The 24,599-nt window shown below is 33.7% G+C and overlaps 1 protein-coding gene across 6 annotated transcripts; it reads right to left on the bottom strand.

Moving 5' to 3' along the window:
* Window positions 1-255: 255 nt before the first annotated feature.
* Window positions 256-21,679, bottom strand: Taf4 (TBP-associated factor 4). Of its 6 annotated transcripts, none has more exons than XM_028171115.2 (11): window positions 20,820-21,679; window positions 19,502-19,666; window positions 17,725-17,874; window positions 17,191-17,400; window positions 16,585-16,725; window positions 16,096-16,221; window positions 10,581-10,936; window positions 9,887-10,082; window positions 8,167-8,340; window positions 7,499-7,654; window positions 256-7,161 (listed from the first exon to the last, which is right to left on the bottom strand). In XM_028171115.2, the coding sequence occupies exons 1-11, from the start codon at window positions 21,633-21,635 to the stop codon at window positions 7,033-7,035; spliced, it is 2,619 nt and encodes an 872-aa protein (XP_028026916.2). In that variant the 5' UTR covers window positions 21,636-21,679; the 3' UTR covers window positions 256-7,032. The 6 variants fall into 6 exon arrangements, with proteins under 6 accessions (XP_028026916.2, XP_089588062.1, XP_028026915.2 ...); XM_089731936.1 differs by having other exon boundaries at window positions 10,581-10,933; window positions 17,713-17,874; XM_028171114.2 differs by having other exon boundaries at window positions 17,713-17,874; window positions 20,820-21,678.
* Between the last annotated feature and the right edge of the window lie 2,920 nt (window positions 21,680-24,599).

A 24,599-nucleotide genomic window follows, 5' to 3' on the forward strand; every position in this document is an offset into this window, starting at 1 on the left:
AAGGAGAAGCCAAAAAAGCCTCTCATAAGCATAAGAAAAAAAAGACTAAAAACTAATACATACAGTGTGGTAAGCAATAAAAGGAAAACGTGTAAAATAGACGTGTGTGGGGAAAATGTTGTGGAGTGCACGATGCTACGTGTAAAATTGACTATTATTTATAAAATTATATCATAATAATTATATTATCTATGTTTAGGCGTGAAACAGGCCACAAAATGATAATAAAATGAAATAACACATAAATGAAACTAGTTAGTATTTCATATTTATATAATTATCTAAAAATATGAATAAACATCATTTTAGTTTTCAACTAATTTAAGTAATGAAAGCATGGAAACATATTTTTGGCTAAACTATACACCACAGAGTCCCAAGTCTTGTAATATTTGGCATATTTATACATTTGAATAGGCTTTTTGAGACATGCACCAACAGTTCATTATAATATTGAACATTATGTTACTTTAATAATCCAGTCTTTTTATTTTTCAAAGTTTATACATTTTCTGAATTGGGTCTTTGGGTATGTGAACTTATGTTTAGCATAGCATTATTTCTCAACCTTCCATGATAACTAAGTTTGTCATGTAATTCCACATGTTTAAAGAAAAAACAATAATTTAATGAAAACATGTTGTACTTTATATATTAAGTATATGTGGACATATAGAGCCCGTCATTTTCATGTCAGTAATTATTTTACATAATGTTACCAAAGTAAAAAAAAATAGACAGTACCATAATACAAACTTACGTTCTAAGATTTCTTATAAAAGGTTAATAATTACTCTGAAAAAATGTTATGAAATCCTTACAAATCAATTATTTTATTTTAATGTCATATCTATTTAGTAGTAATGCACAGTAAGCAACTTCTCTTAATATACTTTTATTCTAAATTGGTCAATTATTTAGTGTATTATAAATAACTATTAGGTTATTATATTAACAGGATGTATTGACTTATTATTTTTATCCTGTTTAACAACAAACTAGTGAAGATTTCAAATTTTATCTATTACGTTTCTTCAGTCTTCATAGCACATAATTATAGGGCTAATAGTTTGATAGTTTATTAAGTTGCCAAGATTTTATTGAACAACCTATTATATGAAAACTATATACAATTTAAATGACAATGTATGTTAATTCGATAATAATCTTTAACCCATTTTTCAATGTTCATTGATACTGGAAAGAAATATGACAAAATAAGTACAACTAGACTCTGTCAACACTTCTTCAACAATGATAGATTCAGACCCGACATTAGTCGACTTTGTGGTGAAGTGGTGGTGGTGGTGGAAGGTGAATCTAAAATGTTACTTAAGTTGTTCAGGTCTACATATATACGATAGTAATGTATAAAAAATAATTACAGAACCAGCACAGTGACCCAAAACAAGTGATTGCATATAACCAGTAATGAATCCACCACATTTTGAGAATCACTAATTTCTCAAAATTGTTATTCAATGACTAACAAATGTAGAATCTTTTATTTTCTGACTATGCTGCGCGACATATGTATTCATAACATACACTGCCAAGAGATTTATCAACAGCACTAAAATAATAGCCACAATAGTAAGCGTAATAGCGCCTAAGCAACCAACCAATACATTACTAATTACAAAAAGATGTACAAAAAAGTTGCTAATTTAAATAGACTATTTACATTGTTTAAATTTATTTAAACGTATATTATGAACTTAAATAAAGCACCATTACAATAAAAGTCACAATGCAGGGGCATCATTTTTAAATTAATTAAAAAGTAAAAGTGTAACTATATTTATATAAAACTAACTATCCCAAATTATGTACGAAATAGCATTTTCCTTGCTTGAAACTTTACAAATTTAATGACAAAAAAAAATCTACAAAATCGGAAAGAGAGATCAGCTACTAGTAGAAACACTTCCCAGTCTCACACGCCGATGGTTTACAATGAAATCATCATTACTACTTTTTTTAATTATTAACTGATCTTATGTGTATAATAATTATGGGTATTAACATTATTAAAATATGAAAGCATCGCAAAAGTATATAAAAGTTCAAGAAGAAAATTGGAATGTAGAACAGAAATATTTACATTTTTCGTATAACTTAAACACAGACTTTGGTCACATTTGTTGCGACATCACGCGCCGAACATTCCTAATTGTAAAAAAAAATATTTTACATTTAAATCAATTTTCATTCTGAATATTTCAAATTCTCAAAGTTTAATTATGTTTCAATTGCGAATCACATTTGTGTGTTAGTGTTCTAATTTTGTTTCAAATATTATTAAATTAAAATAGGACAGACTGTGGCAACTTACATTACTATCACTTCCATTAGATCAATATCTTCATAGTTGAATGAACAATTGATTGGATTGGAAGATCATATTATTATTAGTGTTTCTTGGAAGATTAAGTAAAGTATGGTAAGCTGCAAGTTGATTTATTGGTTAGATAATTGATTATAGCTCATTGATGATATTTGATCATAGCGAAATTACCCTTATAGGTACTTAATAATAAAAAACAATATTGTTTTATTACTTACGCATTTTTGGATACCTACCAAAGAATGTACTATTTACAAAGATCTCTTACAAAGATTTTAAAGTGAGCAGTACATATAAATATATATCGTACGATTCGATAACGGCTCCAACGATGAGGATCAATATTGTATAAAGTCCACAGCTTTCTTCGGTTTTCACAACTCATAAAGATAATTAAGTACTACTTTTGTTTTAATTCTGCCTTTTTTACGTGTGATAACTAGACGGTGAACAGAAAACCTGTCAAGCATTCGAAAGATCAGATTAGATAAGTTTTATAGTGTATTTATTTAATGACAATACATTTAAGTAATCGATAGAGCCCCCTCGTCCTTTAGAAGATATGCGATTAATTATTTCTTAAAAATGTACAATTGTAGCCTATATCTCTATTAAGATTGGTGTTAATCATTTTTAGATTGTAGTATTATAGTAATAATTGACTTTACGGAACATGCAACGAGATCATAATAATCATTTAATCAATAACATGTTACTTTATATTCAAAGTATAAAACTTGGGCAGGCATTTGATACTTTTTAATTTCCTTACATTCGATAAACAAGTAGTATATTAACATGAAAACTTTAATATAAATATGAAGCACATTTTTTACCTCAAAAGCTAAAAACGTCTGTAATAGATATAAAAAACCATTTATTTAATTATTTAGGATTGTCCTTTAAAGAACGATTTTAAGTCACGACGGTTTGCTCAACATCTCACTCAACATGGTCACAGATGAAATTATTACATAAGATACTTTAATACGAGCTGCACAAGTTCTACTTACTAGATATTTTATGAATAAAATATATTTACGTGAGAAATGTGTAACATCGAAATGTTCGAATACGAAAACTGGATGTAACCGGTAGGGTTTCATTCAAATTACTGAGCAACTATTAGAAGTATGATGATACCAAACTGTTTGCCTTACCTACCAAAAGTGTAGACGATAGTAAACAAAATCATTATTGACATTAGAAACCTACATAAAATTTTGATGACGCAATTTAGGGCACAGAGTTTGGTTCAGTTTCAACTTGTATTTATATAAAAAGTATTGTGATTTTCTTACACAGCACAATAATTTGTAGAATGTTCAATAACTAGATATTGTGTTGAGACCATCCTTGTAAGGAACCTCTTCATTGATAAAGTATTTTATCAATTTTAGTAAAAGCTAACTATGATATTAATAACACCTATTATATAAAATACATATTATTTCTTACATTTTGTACCTAAAGTTTGACAGAGTGCTGTTTACTTTAAAACAAAAATGATAATTAAACGGTGAATATGTGTGGTACGCAAATAAACTTTGTTCATGGAACCTAAGTATCAAACTATATAAATCGTCTATTAATAAACAGTTTTAAATATTTTATTATTTTTAATATATGCAAAAGCTTAAATAAATAATTCAACTCTATTTTACCTTTTGAAACTTTATTTATAAGTTCCATTTTGTATAACTTACCTAATATTGCTTTGATCTTATATTTTCAGTCTTGATAATACTTCATCCAGATTAAGGCTACATGACATCGTTTAAATGTAAAATTCAATTTCGTACTATGTTATTTATTGTATAAATTCCAACGTTTCAAAAACTAATTTTCGTATTAGTAGCGAAAGACAGTCAGTCTCATGCTTCGAATAATTTTAAAATGAATATTATAAACCGAGCAAAGCTAAAAAATGGAAATTGCAATAGAGCTGTTGAGTATGCATTTTACGAAGTTAATTCTACTGTCACCTATTTAACACATAACATACAAAGAATTAACCAGCAGTCGAATATCTCATAGAAATTTAGTCAAATTTAAAAGTTAATAGCTATCTATTTACACTAATCATTTAACTTCACCGATTGGGTTTGAAACATTGCTGGATAGCTTAATGTCGGAACCACACTGCGTGTTAGTTATGCGGGTTATTCACGCGCATACGGCGAAATGTGGAGAGTATATTCGCCAATATTCTCTTTATTCGTACGCATAACACATAAGCAGCTAATATATGTGGTATGGACATGTGATGCGTAGAGAAGATGCATGTGACTAGGAGATATGTATGGAAATTGTAGTGCAGGGTAGAGGGGGGAAGAGGTTGACTGGATGGAGTGTGTTGAATGACGATATGAGAGAGTGGAGTGTGTTGAAATGACGGCCAATAGAAGAGAATGGCCGAGAAAAATTAGCTGTGCCGACCCCATCTAGTGGGATAAGGTGAAGAAAAAAGATAGCACATAAGCACGAATAGCAAATATGCGTATCCGTCGACATGTCGGTTTTTTGACACACTTCAAAGGACACGAATAAGGCGAATATGCGCATCGACTACCCACACGTCGGTGAGTCATTCACTCGCTTGCGGCGGTCGGGTATCGACGTGTCTTATGATTTGTAATCATCCACCAGCGGTTTTCTTTTCGGTCTTTTAGTAACTTTGTACTTGCACAACAAGTACTGGTAAGAAGCATTTAATTTAAATAATAAATTGCAGCATTTCTCAACACGTCCATCGCTCCACGCCAATAACGAACATATTTGCCTTATTTGGTATAATTCAGCGCACAAGTAAAGTGTGGATGGCATGTTTTTGTTTGCGCGCATAAATATTTTGGCGAATACGGCGTAGTCACATAACGAATAGCACATAACGCAGTGTGGTTCCGGCATTAGAATAATATTATATGCGTTTTTTACCTTCTCCAACATTCATAAATTTTGATTTGATTTTGATTTGTCTTTAGCGTTCTTACGTCGTTTCAACGTTTATTGAATCTTTTATCATCATCATCATCATCATTCTCTCCTATTACCCTCTGCTGGGGTGTAGGGCTTGAATCAATTTATTCCATTTACATCGGTCTTGGGCGGTCTGTTCTAGCTCCTCCCACGTCATGCCCATAATTATAAATTATAATTCACGAGTATATGTCTATTATCTGTCGCCCTTCTCTGTACGCTTCTTAATATTTTAAATATTCTTAATTATATTCAGAGTGGTGCATAAGTTCTTAGCTACTATAGTTGGACTGATGAACAATAAATAGTTAAAGGCTTTTTAGTAACTTGAGAGTCCCCCTGTGGACTTTAGTTTTGCCATTAATTATTATTGTCACCAATATTACCTCTTAAAATAAGAGTACGTATAATTTATTATATAATGGCTGTGCCATCTTTGAAACCAGTACACATAATTGCATAAATGGGTAGGATGATGATATCTATCCAAATACGCTCTACCATTACAATTACGAAGTCTACCTGGGTTTCCCTTTACGGGTTTATCTCAGGTTATTCCTTCATCATGAAAGTCATTCGTGAACATAGGTTCAGTAAGTATATTATACATACATTGTTAAACGCCTGCGGGAATTGAATACCGACACAAACGCATCACTCGATATCCTAGCGCCTCAGATATCTTATCCTTTAAGCCACGACGACCACAAGTTACTCTCTTCTACTCCGACACGCTTCCTTATGTCCTCGATATGTCATTTGTTATATCTATTACCTGAATACTCCTAACTAATCAGTTATATATAATTTAAGGAGCCCGAAAGTTCACAATGTTAGAAAAGTTATTCTGGTACTCTTTCCTTCGAGAGGCAACTTATTCTGAAAGGTGGTCATAATCATTGCCAAGACAGTCGCTTCGCTGCTCTTAGCCCAATATCTTCTTAGTCTTAATACATGTCATAACGCTTATAAAAATTATAATTTCCATCAATTTTACCAGAGTTCTATGTTATTATTAAAACAATCACTTTATTTGTCATACCATGCATATCGACCGAAATCGGTTCATCAAACCACCTTTTAATGTATTGAATGGCTCCAGTTTAACCATCATGTATTTATTATTGTATATCAATTAAATTTTTATATAACATCAACAAGGACTCCATACAATAAAAATCGAGTTCCAAGGCATTTTGACTTTGTACGAAAGACGACTGATAAACCTACCTGCTGCATTATTCGTTGCACATGTTTTTAAATTTATCTGTCCTAAAATGAATCAGTTATTATTCAACAAGTTACGCATAGTCACCGTTTAACTAGAATCATTATTAAGGCTTGCTTCAAATACAACATCACGACGGTATTAGGTCAATATTTGAATAATCATTAAAGTCTCGGCCATCTAAGACGCAGCATTTGTTGTATACTGTTGTACACAATGATACAGCATTGTAACAAATCAGGATACTATAACAAAACGCTTTCATCATTCCATTGGTATGAACATTATTCTCCAATTCATTCGGTCAGCATCAGGAATAACTTTACTGCGTTTAAATTTTTAGACAGTTCTCACGTGTAACACTTTCGGTGCACACGTACGCTACAGTAGGAGCGTGACGTTTTCAATCATCGTATCTGGTCGCGAGCCAGTCGATGTAACGGTCGACGTCGCTCCTAGTGTAGGTTTCGGCCGCGGGTCACTTCAAGTAGCTCTTGTAAAGCAACAACGATCGGCAGGTGTCTCTCTCTTGCTCGAGCAGGAATAGCATGTCACGGTGATTGATGCGCTTCAGACGAGTCCGGAGGGCTAGTTGACTTCGGCCAGGCTGAAAAAAAAAAACGTTTCTCATTATTATATTGCAATAACTAGTATTATAAACTTCAAATGGCTATATAGTATTGTAGTTAAGTTTAATTTTTTTTCCTAAGCTGAGAGCCTTGAGAGGCTATTTCAGCATAACCTTAACTAGTAGGTGAGCTCACGGGGCTCAAACCTGACGGCGTTGCTAACACGAACCCAAGGAAGAGCCGTGCTTCGCAGAATCTACCACCAGATCTTAAGTTTGAAAGGCATTGGATTAAACTAACAGTTCCACATGGTATGTGATAACCACAATACACTACATTTAAATACTTGTAAAGTTTCAATACAATACTACTCACAAATCCAGTAGTCTGCGGTCCAGGAGCGGCTGTGTCTCCGGAGGCGCCTGGTGCTTCTAGTCTTGGTTTCTTTCGCGGTCCAATAGCTTGTAAAGCGGTCAAGTTGGCTTCCCTTTGACGAAGCTCCTCCAACTCGGCACGCTGCATTTCTTTCGCCTGTATTATAAAAATGCGTTTCAGAAAATACGAATCTTAATCATTATAAAAATATCGCTCACAAGACTTGAAACAAAACAAAAAGACACGAAACAACAGTATAAAAAGACACGAAACAACAGTATAAAAAGACACGAAACAACAGTATGTATTTCAGAAATCCCAAGTACAGGTCTGCCCTATCATTAAGCACTATGTTTTGCTGCTGTCCCATTATTATTTTTTGTTATAATTTTTTCATTCATTTTATGGGTAGTAAAAATTCAGTCTATTGTATTTTCTTACTCATATACTATTGTATACAGAAACAACCGCTGTAAACTACTCAACAATACTTATTAATACAATTTATATCCACAATGATCACACACTATCTCTACTAAACCTGGCATATAAAACAAAATTGCAGTTGTATTTATTTTCTGAGATAAACTTGCCTAATTATCAACTTAATATATATTGAACAACTTGAATATATTGAATAACTATCTTCTATGAATAAGGTCTCATACCTTAGCCTTCAATTTCGCCTGTTCGGGATCCTCGTTCTTCGATCGAGACTTGGCAGCCCTAAGAAGCATTTCCCTCTCTGAGTCTTCCCTGCGTTTCTTGTCGACCCGGTCCAATTCTTCTAGAAACTTAAGTTGGCCCTTTACATCTTGAGTCACTTCATAACGGCTATCAGACTGTTGAACAACGTGCCATTTTAATAACAATAATAAATATTTGATGGCAAATCACACACAATCACCGAGCCTCAAGCTAATATATTGTTGTAATATATATTTACAATTTTGTATATTGTGCATTATACTGTGTCACAAATGAAACAAATAATTTTTTTTTTAATATTTGCTTGTTATCTCAAAATAACGATTCTAATTTATAAATTGCAAAAAAATGCATTTTAAATGTAACCTAGACAATAATTTCCAGTATTGTGAAGTAAAATCAAATATGGTTGCTTTAAAAAACAAATATCATGCAAGCAATAGTATTTAATAACAAAAGGCCAAGCATAATTAAACAAAAAATTCGCAAATAAATAGAATTAAAATCATTGTCAGAAGTTCAAATACGTATTTGGGGTATTTTATTTATTAAAATATTCACGAGACTCTTCTAAATGCCCCCGGTTCCCATGACATTAATACGGTTGACACAGCCTGCAACCACTCTTGTTCACATCACTTTTTTATAATGAAAAAATAATAATTAAATATAGTGACGAGCCTTATCTCAAAACTGCGACCTCTCACATGAGAAACGCCAATTTAATACTGATTTATTGAAGAATTTAGAATTAAGAGAAAATAAGTTTTTTTTGTTCACTTTTGGATAATTTACTGATGGGAACATGCCAAAGGGCTGCATTATGTTACGAAGTATTATTTTTATAAACCTTTTGATTTTCAATTTTATAAATATTGATAAAATCCACAGGTTTAAAAATGTAGTAACGCAGATTTTATGAAAATTTTATTATATTTTTATTTGTAAGGATTTAGATAACGAGTATTACTTTTTTCAATGAAAAGAGTAGTGCAAGCTTGAGACTTGATCAAAAACGTTGAATCGCTTAGCAATAAATAAAAAATAAACCCAGTTGCAATCAAAGAGGGAAGAGCAAAATAATAATTTGACCTTGATTTGTATCAACAGAAATAATGAAATAAGTAGTTAATAATGCAACTAGTAGAAACGTTTCATAGAAAAAAATAAAATAATTTAAAATAAAAAAAGTCGCATCAGCAATGAAAAAAAAATCGCTTAGTAACAATCGCTTCAGTATCCATTTTAGAGCTTATGCAAAATTACAGTGAGCCAAACTAACTATACTTGAACTTGTATGTAAGATAATAAAATAATATTAAGAGGATACATATTTTGTCAAGAAAACTATTCCCCTTATTGCTTATCTTTATAGATATGTTGGCGAAACAGATGTTTAGGTAAAGTGCTATGAACAGTAAGCTGCCTGAAGTCTAAGATTGGCAAATCAGGAGATTAATCAATAGTAGAGTTTATTAGTGACTAAGGTAAGGATGCTATTATTAAAGTACCAGTCGTTTGAGGCACGCAAGATAACTCTTTATTTGACGGTAATCGGAGAATAATAGTTATTTATTAAGATTTACGCTCCTTCTGAATATACAGAAGAAAATATATTTTGAGATTCGGCAGCGGGTTCCAGTTGAGGTTTCACGCGGGGCCGGTTTTGAATTTTCTCACCTTTATAAAATGATCTATTCTGTGCTGAGCTATCACAGCTAGTTTCTCGATAAGATTTTTAAGTCTCTCCTGTACTGCATGACTGATGAGGGCTGCCACTTCCCCGGTCGGCTCGTCGAGATTGTGTCGTGCTATTATGGCTTTAACCCTGGCTTGCATCACGCTCGTCGGCACTAAATATTCATCTTTGCACGATCTGTTGGAATGGATCCAATCATCCAAGCATCCAAATTTTGCGATTACAAATTTGAACGTTATTGGATACGAAAACAGGTTAGTAAAGTGTAAGATTTACTGAGATATCATTTACCTTCTAGCAAGCAGTGGTTAAGACGCATCGTAGGACACCTTACTTATCAAAATTCGACATGTACCTAGAGATCAGAAGTTAATGATCATAGTCTATCCAGTTATAAATCAGGAGAGACGGTGTATTAATCCGGTTTCATCAAACGATTATTATATTCTCTATAGTCTCTGCTTCTTAATATTTTATTCGTTTATTTGCTACTCTCAAAGTAGTATTCAAAATGATATCTATAGTTTCCGATAATTAATTAACACCAAGTGAGCTATGAGCTCAACGCTTTATCTACAGCAAGGCTTTGACTTTTTAGCACAAATTAAGAACCTCATCAATGATAATTTAAGTTTACAGTCATAGATTAAAGTATTGTTTGTTTATGATAATCACCTAATCTGAGTTCCGATCATCTCCGTGGAGCCGAGAATCCTCTGCGACTCTTCCGCCAAGTTGACTCCACCCATGGCCGCTACGTCATTGATGTCGTCATCGCCAGCCATCTTGTCGTCGGTGAACGGTTGCGAATAACTAGAAGATTTCTTCTCCTTATCTTTCAGGAGCGACTTGCCAGGAGTCAGTACGGTTGATAAAGCAGCTGAAGGCAATTGGCCTCTCGGGAAGGCGCCCTTGTTGTTCAACTGCATCGACTTGCCGCTACTGACTTTGCTAACGTTGATCTTGGTGTGCACAGGAATGTTCTGTAGAACCGCTATCGTACTGCCCGGTTTCGATGGTGGTTTTTGCTGCTGAATATTTAATTTACAGATCAATTTATAGTTGTCAACCCGAGTAAGCATGCAATTATCCAAACGTGCCTAGCAAATTGAAGACATTCAATTTTAATGACAGATCGAAAGTTTGACAGTTTTTTGGTTAAATAAACTATTTAATTTTTTGGTATAAAAAGTTCATAATAGTTATATTATAAAACAGGCACGTTATAATAGGATAAGTTACGAATGCCCATCAAAATTGCTCGTCAGTGAAAATAAAGACCGAGACGGAAATACTGTATAAATATAAAAGACGTCAGTTGATCCAAACATTTTAGTTTTTTTTCGTAAAAAAACGAACTAGCTATTATAGTCTAGGTTTTAACGATATTTTTAAAAATAGCATTGATAAAAGACCAAAATGACAATAACGGACGATCACTGTACAGACAAATACCTATATTAAAAATTATACTGTAGTGATAGAAAGCAGAAATACGATATTATTGAATACTAAAAAGCAATTGTATTTTTAACATTAAAAAAAACGAACTATCCAATCGCAACAACGGAATAAGAGTTCAAAATACTGCGGAAAAGCTAAAAACAAAAAACAAATTTACATTACATAGGTAAGTCGGGCAGACAGTAAATTACCATGCGAAAATACTAAGTATATTAAAATAATAAATAGAGACAATGATGATTTTCATCGATTTAAAATTAAACAGCGTTAGATTATCCGCATAATGTTATTGTAATACAAAGGTTTATAGCTTATTCGAGACGTAGATAAAATGGACAGTTGGGAAACAAATAAGATTGTTAAATGCATTATTATTATTGGCAATCGCTGGCCGACTAGCGAGATACTTTACTGACACTCTCGTCATAAGTGGTTACCGGAGCCCATAGACATCTACAACGTAAATGCCGCCACCCATCTTGAGATACCTATAAGTTCTAAGGTCTCAAGTATAGTTACAACGGCTGCTCGCCCTACCCTTCAAACCGAAACACACTACTGCTCCACGGCAGAAATAGGCAGGGTGGTGGTACGTACCCGCGCAGACTCACAAGAGGTCTTAGTACCAGTAAAAAATGTCTATAAAATGCTTCACCACTCAATGTTTAGTTTGTGTGTTCGTTGGGTGTATACTCCTAGTATGCTGACGTCATGGGGAGGAGGCGCGGTATTTAATTTAGTCAACCTTGATGCTTCTTTGTAATTACATCACGTTGTTTTTATAATCAATAGTCATTGCCTTCGTTCATAAATTCCAATAATAAATACATACAGGTCTATCGTTTGTAGACAAATAATAATTCGAGAATTTATTTTACTCGTATTTTATATTCTAAGGTTGATGTTGTGTCTTTCTTAAGATACCTTGTTTGGTTAACCTAAGGTATAATTTCCAGTGCAATTGATACATCTAAATTTCCCTGTAGTTTTATTTTCGCATTTGTCTTAAAATATATTTTGGCAGTGTGGTGTCTAAAGGGATTCATCGCAGAGTTCTGCAACATTCTTTGAGAATTATAGCAGCGACCTGCGATCATCAACCGGTATTTACTGGTGTTAGGGCGAATTGTAAACCCGCATTGTACCATCCCACGACAATTTCTACTGTAATTGGTCAGTGTTCTGATTTAAAGGGTGGGACAACTGATATACTATACAATTTAGACTTCGATTTTATGTTTCAAGGTTGGTGGCAGGGTTCACGTTGTGATGTCTATGGACTCTTTTTTTTTTACCATATTTCTGGTACCCTAAGGGGGTATTTCAGCTACGCGCAGACGGGTAAGTAAGCTCACAGGTTCAACCTGAGAGAATTAGCCCTAGGAAGAGCAATTCTTCGCAGAATTTACCGTCCAGTGACTAGTTTTCACCGATGGGCTGTGAGCTCGTTCACCGTTTTACGCAATAAAAAAGAAAAAGATCGTGTAAGTTCAGTTGAGTAGTTTGAGATATGAAAGCATAACAAGTAAAAATCTTACTTTCGCATTTATATTATTATGCAGATGTATGGATAGCATAATATAGATAATAAGTAATCCGCATACTTTCAACAGTTTTTGTTCGAGCTACATAACTGTACATTGGACACTTCTGTGTATTTCAAACGTAATTGAAATTTAAAGCAGAAATATAACTTACTAGCGACCCGCCCTCGCTTCGCTTCGGAAACTGTAATTTATTATTGATTTCTCCACTAATGGATGTTATTATACATATAAACCTTCCTCTTCAATCACTCTATTAAAAAAAAACGCATCAAAATCCGTTGCGTAGTTTTAAAGATTTAAGCATATATAGGGACAGAAAAAGCAACATTGTTTTTTATACTATGTAGTGATACCCTAAAACGTTGATCAATAAATTAAATGACATAACACCGACAAAACGACTCCGAAGTTCGTGAATATCAAAAGGTATATGCCGCGCCGTCACCCAACGTAAGAAGTGGGATGGCTGATTAGGCCCGTACGGATTTCCACTGTAGTTAGACGCCTGCAGCACTAGAAGTAGGCTTAGGGTTCCTGGTAACCGTACCCGTCAAACTCAGCAGAATTCGATGTTGAACCTAAGTCATACATCACCCCGCTGAGTTTCTCGCTGGATTTTCTCAGCCCGATTCCGACAGATGGATTCACGTCAAACATAAGCACTAACCGGTTAGTTGGTTACATATTAAAAACTTACATATTAATTAAAAACCTACATATCTTACACATTGAAAAATAATTATTGTGCAATGTTTAAAACCGGTAGCATTTTATACATACTTGACCGTTTTTATTCGATAGACGACCAGACTCGTTTTTACTGTTGTCCGTTTACAAATATATTTGTAAACGGACAACAGTCCATAATAATACGTTCATTTGCAAATTTAAAGTTAAACAATCATTTATTAGCTGAGATTGTGTAAACAGAATGCTAGTTAATCTATCTCAGACGCAGTGAATTCATGACTATTTGAGGCGACATGCAAAATTGCTTTTAGACAAATAAAAGTGAAATCGATTGACCTAACTCACATTTATTAATTCAATAAGTTAATTTTACTTCATCGCAGCATTCCTTTAGTGGTATACGCATACAATCATTAACTAAATTAGACTTCTAATAAGTGCAAAATATATTATGATACAAATTCCAAAAAGAAAAGGCATTTTTAAACTTTCTGAATCAGTAGACGAGAGAATTGTCTTAGATATAAACGTATGTGTATCATTGTTTTTGCAATCTTCCAATACTTTTCCGTCATAATTACGCAATTGTTTTTCTAGGTGTCGATGGGATGGCCTTGGATTACTTACGTCACTGGTCAAAGACGATGATAGTTGCCGTAAGCGATCGATTATACAGAAGTTTATGACGTGTATTTATACGTTGGAGTCAGATAGTCCAACATTTTTACTGGTAATGCACGCTGCATTGTAGGTCTATGATTACAATAATCTTGCCTACTTCTATCGAAAATGCGTTTACGTGGGACAACAGTATTTTTTTAACTTTCATAATGAAGGAATAACATATTTTATTAAAAATGAAGCCGTTTTTTTTGTGGAATAAGCCGCCATCATGCCAATTTCCGCTGAGAACCAGTGTTGCATTCCGGTTTGTGTGGTGGGGCAGTCTTCATACAATCCAACTGAGACAGCGGCCTCATATCTCTCATATGGGCATTCCTTCTGTGATGACTATAGGTTCCGGTAAACCACAAAATCACATGCGCCGTTAGTTAGCCCAAACAACGGCAATTCAAATGCCATGACCATGTTCGGGATGAATACCGATGGGCAATGACCACGGGTTATGAGCAAACAGGGCTCTGTTTTGGGCTAGTCTATTTATTTATTTAGACTAAAATATAATACTAAAAGCCGTAACGTTGCTTACTACTTATAAAAGCCATTTAGAAATTGAAGGAATGTAGTCTAAAGGTAGCCAAGATTTGCGCTCTAAATCTAATATTTATTTTTGCATCATTTCCCTATTTAATATGATAAAGCCGGAAACTTATTTTTATTGACAGTCGAACATATAGCCTACTTGATGGTGAGTGGTCACCAATGTTCATCAATGCTCAATAATGCCAGCGATATAGTCAAGCCGCTGTCTACCACTAATATAATCATTAATGTATTTTTAACTGCGGTACGTTATTCTCAAGATTATGGTACTTTTCACGGTCTTACGAAATAATTATTAAACTTGATATAGCTCCAATACTCGTTTAAACATGCAAATTAATTTCAAGTTTTTCTTCTTCTGAGAAATAAAGACCTTTTCCTTCCTTACATCTTCCTGGACACTTCATATTACGAAATTAAAAACCTAAGAGAAAAATCCGTCAGATCTTAAAATACATTTTTTATTTTATCTTTTTGCGAAGAAATGTAACCGCAATACCACATATACATTTTTATAAATTATTTGACGGCCGTTGGTGAATATATTCAAAGCCGCGTGTACTCTATTCATCCAGTCGCCCTGGACCGCAGCAATAACAAAAGTTAGACAAAGACTACCAAAAAAATTTGGAAATTATAATTTTCTAATATTTCTAAAATTAGTATTTTCAACTAGTAAACGGACATATATCGAAATAGCGTAAAAAATAAGAAATTGTTTATCTTAAAGCATACACACTAACGTAACGTTGTAAAGCACTATTATTGTATTTCTTGAAAATCAACCTTTCAAAGGTCATTTTCAAAGCACTCAACGAACACGTGATTTTGCATCGATATTTTATTATCGAGATGCCAAAAGTCAAAAAAGTCAATATAAATAATGGAATGATGATCTTGTTATTATTGAGCAGAAGTAAGATATATAAAAAAAAATATCACAATAATAATAAGTGCAAATGCAACGTCGATATCATGACCTACTGACGAACAAACATAAAGCCATCGGAACCGCCTTCAACATGTACACTACTCATGCAAATATACACAAAACATATCCAATGTTTTATCATTAAAATAACTGTACATGTTACAATTAGTATTGATTATGTTTTTAAAACCATCAAATCTTATGCTATAAAATACCGTTAATGTTAGGTATAAAATTAGCAAAACGTTTGAAACTGTAACGTATAAGTTATTTAGTGGCATGTTCCTCGGAGACGAAGGGTTAAAGAGATAGGTGGCGGTCCCATTTTACAAACCTGTGTGGGAGCTGTCGTCTGCAGTGACTGAACGTTAATAGGCTTTGTCAGGTTGGCCAGCGTGAGCGGCATTACCGGCGGCAGGAGAGGCGTTAGCGTGGGACTCGACCCATCTTCCTCTGAAGGCTGGGCCAACACTAGCGATTAGTCGAACGACTAAAGCAACTCTCTTACTACTAATTTATTAATGCAACTCAAACGATAATGTTAAAAGTTCACTCATCAGATGCGATATTGTCGATTAAAATAAAACACAACAAACCAAAACAAAGTGCCACAATCGAGGTGAAGAAAAACCGAAACCCATAATATGAACATGAAGATTGTATGTTTGTATGTATTTTAGATGCAAATATACTTGTGAACTCTGAACACAATTCTCAAGTTTCTTAATCACAATACAAATTGAACAAACTCATACTGTCAATCGTTAATTTAATGATTAGTAACTAAGCGTAACTCACACCGTACAAGTTGGCTGGAACTTACCAATTGTATGTTGGACGTGGCCACCACAGGTTGGGCGGGAGATGGCATCGTAGAGAAAGCTATGTGAGGCGCTGGAGGGTTTATTCCTTCAATAACAAGCTCTTTTGTAACCAAAGATTGTCTGAGCAGTGGCAAGCTTTTCTGTAAAGATTAATTAGTACTGTTGAAATGATTTTTTAATCTGATTTTTATTTTTTATTGCTTAGATGGGTCGACGAGCTCACAGCCGACCTGGTGTTAAGTGGTTACTGGAGCCCATAGACATCTACAACGTGAATGCGCCACCCACCTTGAGATATAAGTTCTAAAATCTCAGTATAGTTACAATGGCTGCCCCACCCTTCAAACCGAAATGCATTACTGCTTCACGGCAGAAATAGACAAGGCGGTGGTACCTACCCGCGCGGACTCTCAAGAGGTCCTCTACAATGTTAAAGACAGTATTATAAAATTATTTTCCTAACCAAAAGACAATAATATAGTCAAGCCACTGTGACCTCCGTGCGGACGTAGCTGGAATAGCCTCAGGCTACAAGTGAATCGTTAGGAAAAAAAGAACTCTTATTTTTTTACCAACTGACTATGATGCATAGAGGATTCTAGTACCTTTAAGAATCCGATAAGGCAGGGCTGAGGACTCGCGTTAAGTAATCTTTCAAGTCTGTTGCAGAACTCTTCTGGTTCAACTTGGGCGTCGATAAGTTCCTGGATCAGATTCCGTACATTCATCTCCACTGATGGAGGCTCTTTGCTTGATAAGTCCAGGAGATTTGCTAAGAAATTACGGCATTTTTCCTTAGTGTTGTCTGAAGGTTTCTGTTAAAATTTTAAACGAATTGTTTATCTGAGATTTATCATAGTACTTTTTATATTTTTAAATCTGATATGAAAATGTATTTTTTCTAAATAAAACGAGATTAAAAGCAATATAACATTATAAATCTTGACTGCATCATAGTGCACTGTCAGCAAGATCTGCATCAGGTCAAACCACCAAATACATTTCCAAGGTAAAATCGTGTTCACACAGTTTCATAATCATGCAACACAAAACGAAAAAAAATAAAAAAATTTAAAATATTAATATAATTAAAGAGCGAAAATAAAAACACGACACACATAACTTACAACAGTTGTTACCGTTGGGGGTTGAGATTGAGGCGGAGGCGTACCGCAGTTTATATTTGGTATAGATGCTGGTATAACAGGCGTTGCCATTGGCGCAGCTGGCATCTGACCCGGTATAGGGCTGGAGGCCATGCTTGTTGACACCGTCGCGACGCCAGGATGCTGCACAAATAGATCCAGCCATTAATCATTGACCATTTTATAAATATCTATATTGCTGCCACCACACTGCACCACAAACTATGTTACTCGGTAAACTCTTGGCTCATTTTTGAGAATTTAAATTTAATACTGGACGAGAGTATACCAAGACATCTAAACGATCGCAAATAAACTATCATTTGTCAAGGCGTCAATCACAAGCTTTTTAAAATATAAAAGTATGGAAATGCTTTAAATGTAAGGTGCATATGAAACTGGTAAAACGTAATTTTATCAAATGCATTTTGGTTATTTTTGGTGAATCATTGCAAGCTGGCAATTGCATCCAATTAAAGATATTAAATCATTTCAACCAAACACAAAAAAAAAAACATATAATTTACAACTATAACTTTGAAGCAAATAATTACATCTCCACTTCATCCAGAGAATTTTGAAACCAGGTCGTCTTCAGAAATGCTCCATAAATGAAGAGGCTCCATTTATTAATTTCATTAATAATTTTATATTATTGAAAGCATTCCATAATAGTGCACTTATTACTATATAGTTTCACTTGGAAGTAATCAGGCTGCTACAATATTATAAGTTTTCCAAAGACATTTGGACATTATGCTCACCCTTGCATACTTTATTCCTTCACCTTATTTAAAAAAAAAATACGATACATACATAACTGTGTATGTGAAGACAGTGCATCAAAGCAATCATATTACAATAATCCCACTTGTAGCATGGTACTCTTATAATGCATTTTCATATTACGCGATTTCAGCCCCTTGTATAACACGGGTGTTCACCTTATAACAAGGGGATTTTTATACTGTGAAATTTATTATGATTTATACAGTTCATAATTAATTTCACGTACTTTTGCACATTGTGTTAACCATTGTTGTTATAAAATAAAATTAATTAATTTATTTTGTGTTCCTAGTTTATGAATTGTAAAAACATTGGTTATATTCCATTATTTTATATATATTTGTATAAAACGCGTGTTATGGGATCACACAAGTGCGTCATATGAAAATACTCCTACAACGTGTTTCCTATAACATGGAACTAATTGACTGTGTTATAGGAGGGATTACTGTATAATAATTTATAATAGATATTTTTGATATTTTTAAACAATGGCTTGTCTGTTATACAGTTAAGATTTTATTAATCAAATAACTTATAATTTCTAAAATTTATAAAAAAGATTATTAAAGTATAACACTAAATTACAAATATATCTATAAACATATACCTAATTAAATTGCATATATTATTGTATTTACTAATAAATATTTAAATACTTGAAGCAGCTTAATAACTATGCATAATAAGCATGCTCTACAGCTAGCACGGACATTTGGCTTATACTTAGATGTACTGTTGGGGTACCAGCGCATATATTTATGCCTTACATTAAACTAATGAATCCAGGTAATTAGTATTTATAAGTAATGATACTCCAATTAGAATCTTCTTACCTCGTTAATAAGAACATGCACCTTCACCACATTTGTACATGCATGAACAACATGAAATTGGACAAACATGAGATTCTCAATGTGGCGCAAGAGAGAGGGGGGGTTGTCCAATCTCAGTCAGGGTGTGAGTGGTTGTGCCTACTTACTGCCGGCACAGTGGACAGCCTGATGGTTTGAGGCTGGGGCGTCGTGAGAGAGCTGGCCGCTGGAGCGGGACCCACTCTCAGCAACTGGTATTGACCATTCTCTGTCTTTAACAACAAATGACCCTGCTGGCCCGGTTGTAGACTTGGTAGTGTTTGCAGCGTTATCTAAAAATTGAACGCTTCAATTCAATTTCACCTACTTCTTCATTAAATGAAGAGTAACAAGTGAAAGAATATATATTTTACTAAATATAAAATTGGAATGCGAATTCCTAAAGCAGGTCATTTGTTAAAATTTATAACACACTTCAGTGACATGACAACATTGACGGGACAGGTGACTGTGCAAAACTAACATGTATATGATATGATTATGACAAGGTTAGGATGGGTTAAGCTATTATTGATTACAATATTATACAAAAGCCCGAGTAGCACAATGCAATTATATATGACATCTGAAATGAAGCTTTCTCAGATTCCATTAAACTGGTCAAGATTGCTTGATTTCATTAATTTTACTAATATTTTTATTTGTAGCAGTTTTATGGATTCCCAGAAAATTATATAATAAAGTTTAATTTATAAATCCATGTTGTATTAGGTTTATATTTTGAGGCATTATTTGATTGTAGGGTAGCAGAATTCAAAGTTAAATTCAGCTTGTTTATGATATGCAAACCACTGAAAATTTGTTGAATCACCAGTGGGCCCATTTCCCATTGATAAAAGTTTAACAAGCAGTATTCTATGCTTATGTGACAATTTGTGCAAATATGCTAAGAGTTTTAGATGACAGTGATGTTGCCCGAAGAAATCCATCCTCTTCATGTTTCAGTGAAATTTATTTACAGATAAGTGGGTATCTAAGAATTGTGTTAATATCTTTTGTACATAACCATAATGAACCATGTTATAACATTTATTTTTACAGCATAACATTATAATGCAGAAAGATCCTGTAGATTTTTTCTTTTTTGTTTTAGTTCCTCTATAATGTCTATTGTTAATTTGTTTTAGGACTGATAAAAAGACAATAAAAACAACAGTAGATTCTGATTTGATTAAATTAGAAATTAATAACATTAATTTATTTTAAGTTTAATGATTTTTATCTTTTACAAACATTTCAAAAAAGTTGCAATATACTATGTTTTGAATTTCCTAAATATTGTTTTATTTATAAAAGTCAATAAATTTTTTTGTGGGTATATTTACTTTACAACTTGTATCAGTCCTAAAAGTTTTAAATAAGTTTTAGTGACAAAACGCTTGGATAAATAATTAATGTATTAATATTTTAACATTTGAGACTTACGCCTGGTCCTGCTGCTCTGGTGCCAACAACTTGTGGGGTGCCTATCACTACTCTTGGTGATACTGTTGCTACTGACTTTTGTGCCGCAACTGCTGGAGCACCAGCTCTCATATTCAGAATCTGAACATTAGGGAGTATTGTGGGCTGACTCGAACCCAAGTTCTGAGTTGTTACAACTACATTTTGTCCAGGTTTGTTCAAAGTCATTACATTTGGTATTGAACCAGACATGCTTGAATTGACTGTCATCGGTACTGTGACCATTCCAGACTGTATTCCCACTTGGCCCGAAGACGTCCCCTGTTTTAAAACTAAAGGAGGTTGCATCGCGTCTACTGACGTTATCAAATGATTTTGGGACGAGGACAACCCAACGAAACCGTTCGGAAGTGACTGAGCGGGAAATGTCACCGAATTTGGGTTAGAAAATGCTTGAGCCTGAGAATATATAACTTGTATGTTATCGTTACAATTGGTCACAGTACCACCCGGTGTCAAAGAGGAATAAGTACCAGGAACACTTGATTGGACATTATTACAGGACGTGCTATTTGTCAACGAGGGTCTGTGTATACTGTTCGCGGCAATACCGCAGCTAACTCCGCCTGTTGTATATTTATGACCACTTATAATAGAACCCGCGTTCGAACTTAGCCCGGGAAACTGAGATGATAAAACGTTCACTAAAATATTTTGTGACGGCGCCGACGATACGTTAGTAACTAATTGGTTTTCGAGAGTGCCCACGATCGCGTTCACGGCTTTCTCGTCGACGTCTGTGGACAAAGCTTCCTCCAAAAACTCCGTTGACGCCATTTTCTACAAATCAGCGGATATGACACTGGACGGTTACAAACCGGTATTTACCGACAAAATGTGGTATCACTGCTTTTGGAAACAACTTTTATTTTTTACTTTTTAGATTTTTGTCTGTTTGATAAAAAATGCTTTTTTTAAGACAGCCCAAATAAAATCACTACCTTTTCAATAAAAATAATAATTTTGTTATTTGACTGAAAATTGTACAAATGTTGGTAATACATGCTAAAAGTTGTCATACCTCAGATGACTATATACAATATTTACAGTTAAATACACGGGGACATAAAATAAGGTACATAAATAAATAAATAAACACCAACTTTGTGATCTGTTAAAAGTGTCCGCCAAAAAGTAGAACAGCGTCTTTGTACAAAGGTGAGCCAATTTACAACTGCAAAGGTTTCAGGCTAAAACTTATTCTTAATTCGCTATTCATAACTATATTTTAATTTTAAGCCTCTTTTGTTGCGATTGTGTTAAACACATTATAAATTACGTTCTTATCAAATCCTAATGTTATAATACCATCATTTTACTCCATTTAAAGTGATCGACATTCCTTAATGAATTGAATTATAATGAGGTCTAAGTCGCAAGTCGCGAAATTTTAGTTATGATATTAATTTATATTTTTGAAAAAATAATAACAAGCTAAAAAGCTACGTTAATATTTTTTAAATTATCTATACCAATATTATAAAGAGGAAAGATTTGTTTGTTTGTTTGTATTGAATAGGCTCCGAAACCACTGAACCGATTTGAAAAATTCTTTCACTGTTTCGAAGCTACATTATTCCCGAGTGACATAGGTTATATTAATTTTTGAAAAATTTAGGTATCTTACTAAAACTAAAACTCCAATAATGTAACCGAAGGTGTAAAAAAATTACCTTAAATATTCTTTACATCGCGTGCCTTAATTTTTGAAAAATTTAGGTATCTTACTAAAACTAAAACTCCAATAATGTAACCGAAGGTGTAAAAAAATTACCTTAAATATTCTTTACATCGCGTGCCCTGCGAAAACTATTGATAATAGAATAAAATAATGTACAACTTTGTAGAACACATTATTTACAAAAAGTGTCGCGACAGCATATGTACTCTTATAATTATTCCGCAATAAGTGTTATTTTATTTAAAAAAATAAAACAACGTCAAATATCATTGAAATTTTTATTAAAGACCCGAGCGGAGCCGGAGCGTGTCGCTAGTACTGTATAAATTGAATCAAATTCACGAAAATGTCAGCGCGTTTCAATATGATTAGTAGCATAAATAAAGTAGAGCCGTTGGCTCAAAAAATAAAAGCCTGTAGCATGATCTTACATTTATCCTCCTATCAATGTCATGCGTTCACTTAATAAAATATTTTATTTCTATTTTTTCGTTTATGATGCGTAAGCCAGAACGCACAAAAGGTGGGAAAAAGAAGATAGCCTGTGACACGGGACCTTTTTACCGCCGAAAATTTAAAACGAAAAATAAAATATAATGTGTATAAAATAACTATGTACCTAATATAATATAATAACTTAGAATTGTTTATGCTGCTACAACAATAAAACTCGTATTGTTTTAACTGTGGTGTTAATTACATAACTTTTATTTTTATTGCCCTTGGAGGCAGAAGAGCATACGGCCCACCTGATGGTGAGTGGTTACCGTCGCCCATGGACTTCAGCAATGCCAGGGGCAGAGCCAAGCCGCTGCCTACCCCTGCAAGCCGCTGCCTACCGCTAAACGAAATAAAACACGATTTTAGGGCGAAATAAAGAAGGGACTTTAAGTGGGCTCCCTCAGAGGGTAGAACCCAAATATATTAAGTGTATAATCTATAGGTAGAACTAAGGAGTAGCATCTCGTATATTAAAAAGTGTCCACTGAAAGGGAGCCAATTAAAGTGCTTCCATAGTAGCAAGTGGGAAGATTTTAAAAACAGCGCCATAAACTACCACACTGCTGGTATGTTCCGATTTGCACGGTGAGCACTGTAAAGTGTGACGTCATATTAGTATACTGCGAAGCCGTTCCTTTACAGTACAGTTTAATGTCATCGACGTGGTCATGGCGGTGTTTTCACTTCAGCAAAAATTCTTGTTTAAATTTAGTTATATTTGAAAATAGAATATTCAAATTATTGTCAGTTGAATAAATCGCCAAAAGTAAACTGTATACTTTTTAGTAAAAAAAAAGTTGTTTCTCAAGCAATTTAATGTATAATAACTTAATAACCGTATTATTGAAATGAGGGTATGCACGGTAACAGTGATGAAGTGAAGATTTATGAAATCATGTATTTCCTTAAGTTACTGCGACTGTATACTGTCAGTCCTTAACGTCACGAATATCTCTGCAGTAAGCACTGCTCGCAGTGTAAATCGGAACAAAGCCTTCACTGTAATCCAGCATACTTCACTCAGTTTAAAAACTTATATATTCATACTATTTCCCCTTGCAACACTAGCGGTAATTCGGTGCCTTTGGGAACTATAATGTGCTATTTACAGATGGACACTTTTTCAACTTGTCCCCTATACAAGATGATGGTACTCCTTACCTCTACTCTCCATGTTTTTCGATGAACTAGTACGATATCTCTGAAAATATGTTTTGATTGTGTAATACATCGTGTTAGTAGCAGTTATATAAATAAAAAGATAAATGGCCATTATGGCAGATTTGCCAAAAGTTAAAAAGTCTGCAATGATAAGTCATGAGCTTACGTATTATTTAATTAGATTCAGAACCCATTTTAGTCAAGATTATGCTAGCTTCACCGGATTTCTTACAGTTTAAACTTTATAACTTTATAAAATATATTTTTTATAACTTTACTAAGACTTCCTAATCATTTTTCAAAATACGACGTTGGCAGCTATGGAAATATAAGAAATCGATTGCCATACTGAAAAAAAGACAAATTTTATCAAACGTCAATTTAATATACGTCAATTC

Source organism: Bombyx mandarina, chromosome 01, assembly GCF_030267445.1.
Source record: "Bombyx mandarina strain Sakado chromosome 01, ASM3026744v2".
Lineage (NCBI taxonomy): Eukaryota > Metazoa > Arthropoda > Insecta > Lepidoptera > Bombycidae > Bombyx > Bombyx mandarina.

Coding starts and splice junctions, on each gene's coding strand:
- Taf4 (XM_028171114.2), bottom strand. CDS start 21,635: ATGGCGTCAACGGAGTTTTTGGAGGAAGCTTTGTCCACAGACGTCGAC. Junction 19,667..20,819: donor CCAGAGCAGCAGGACCAGGC/GTAAGTCTCAAA, acceptor TTCAATTTTTAG/ATAACGCTGCAAACACTACC. Junction 10,083..10,580: donor ATGATCGGAACTCAGATTAG/GTGATTATCATA, acceptor CCATTCCAACAG/ATCGTGCAAAGATGAATATT.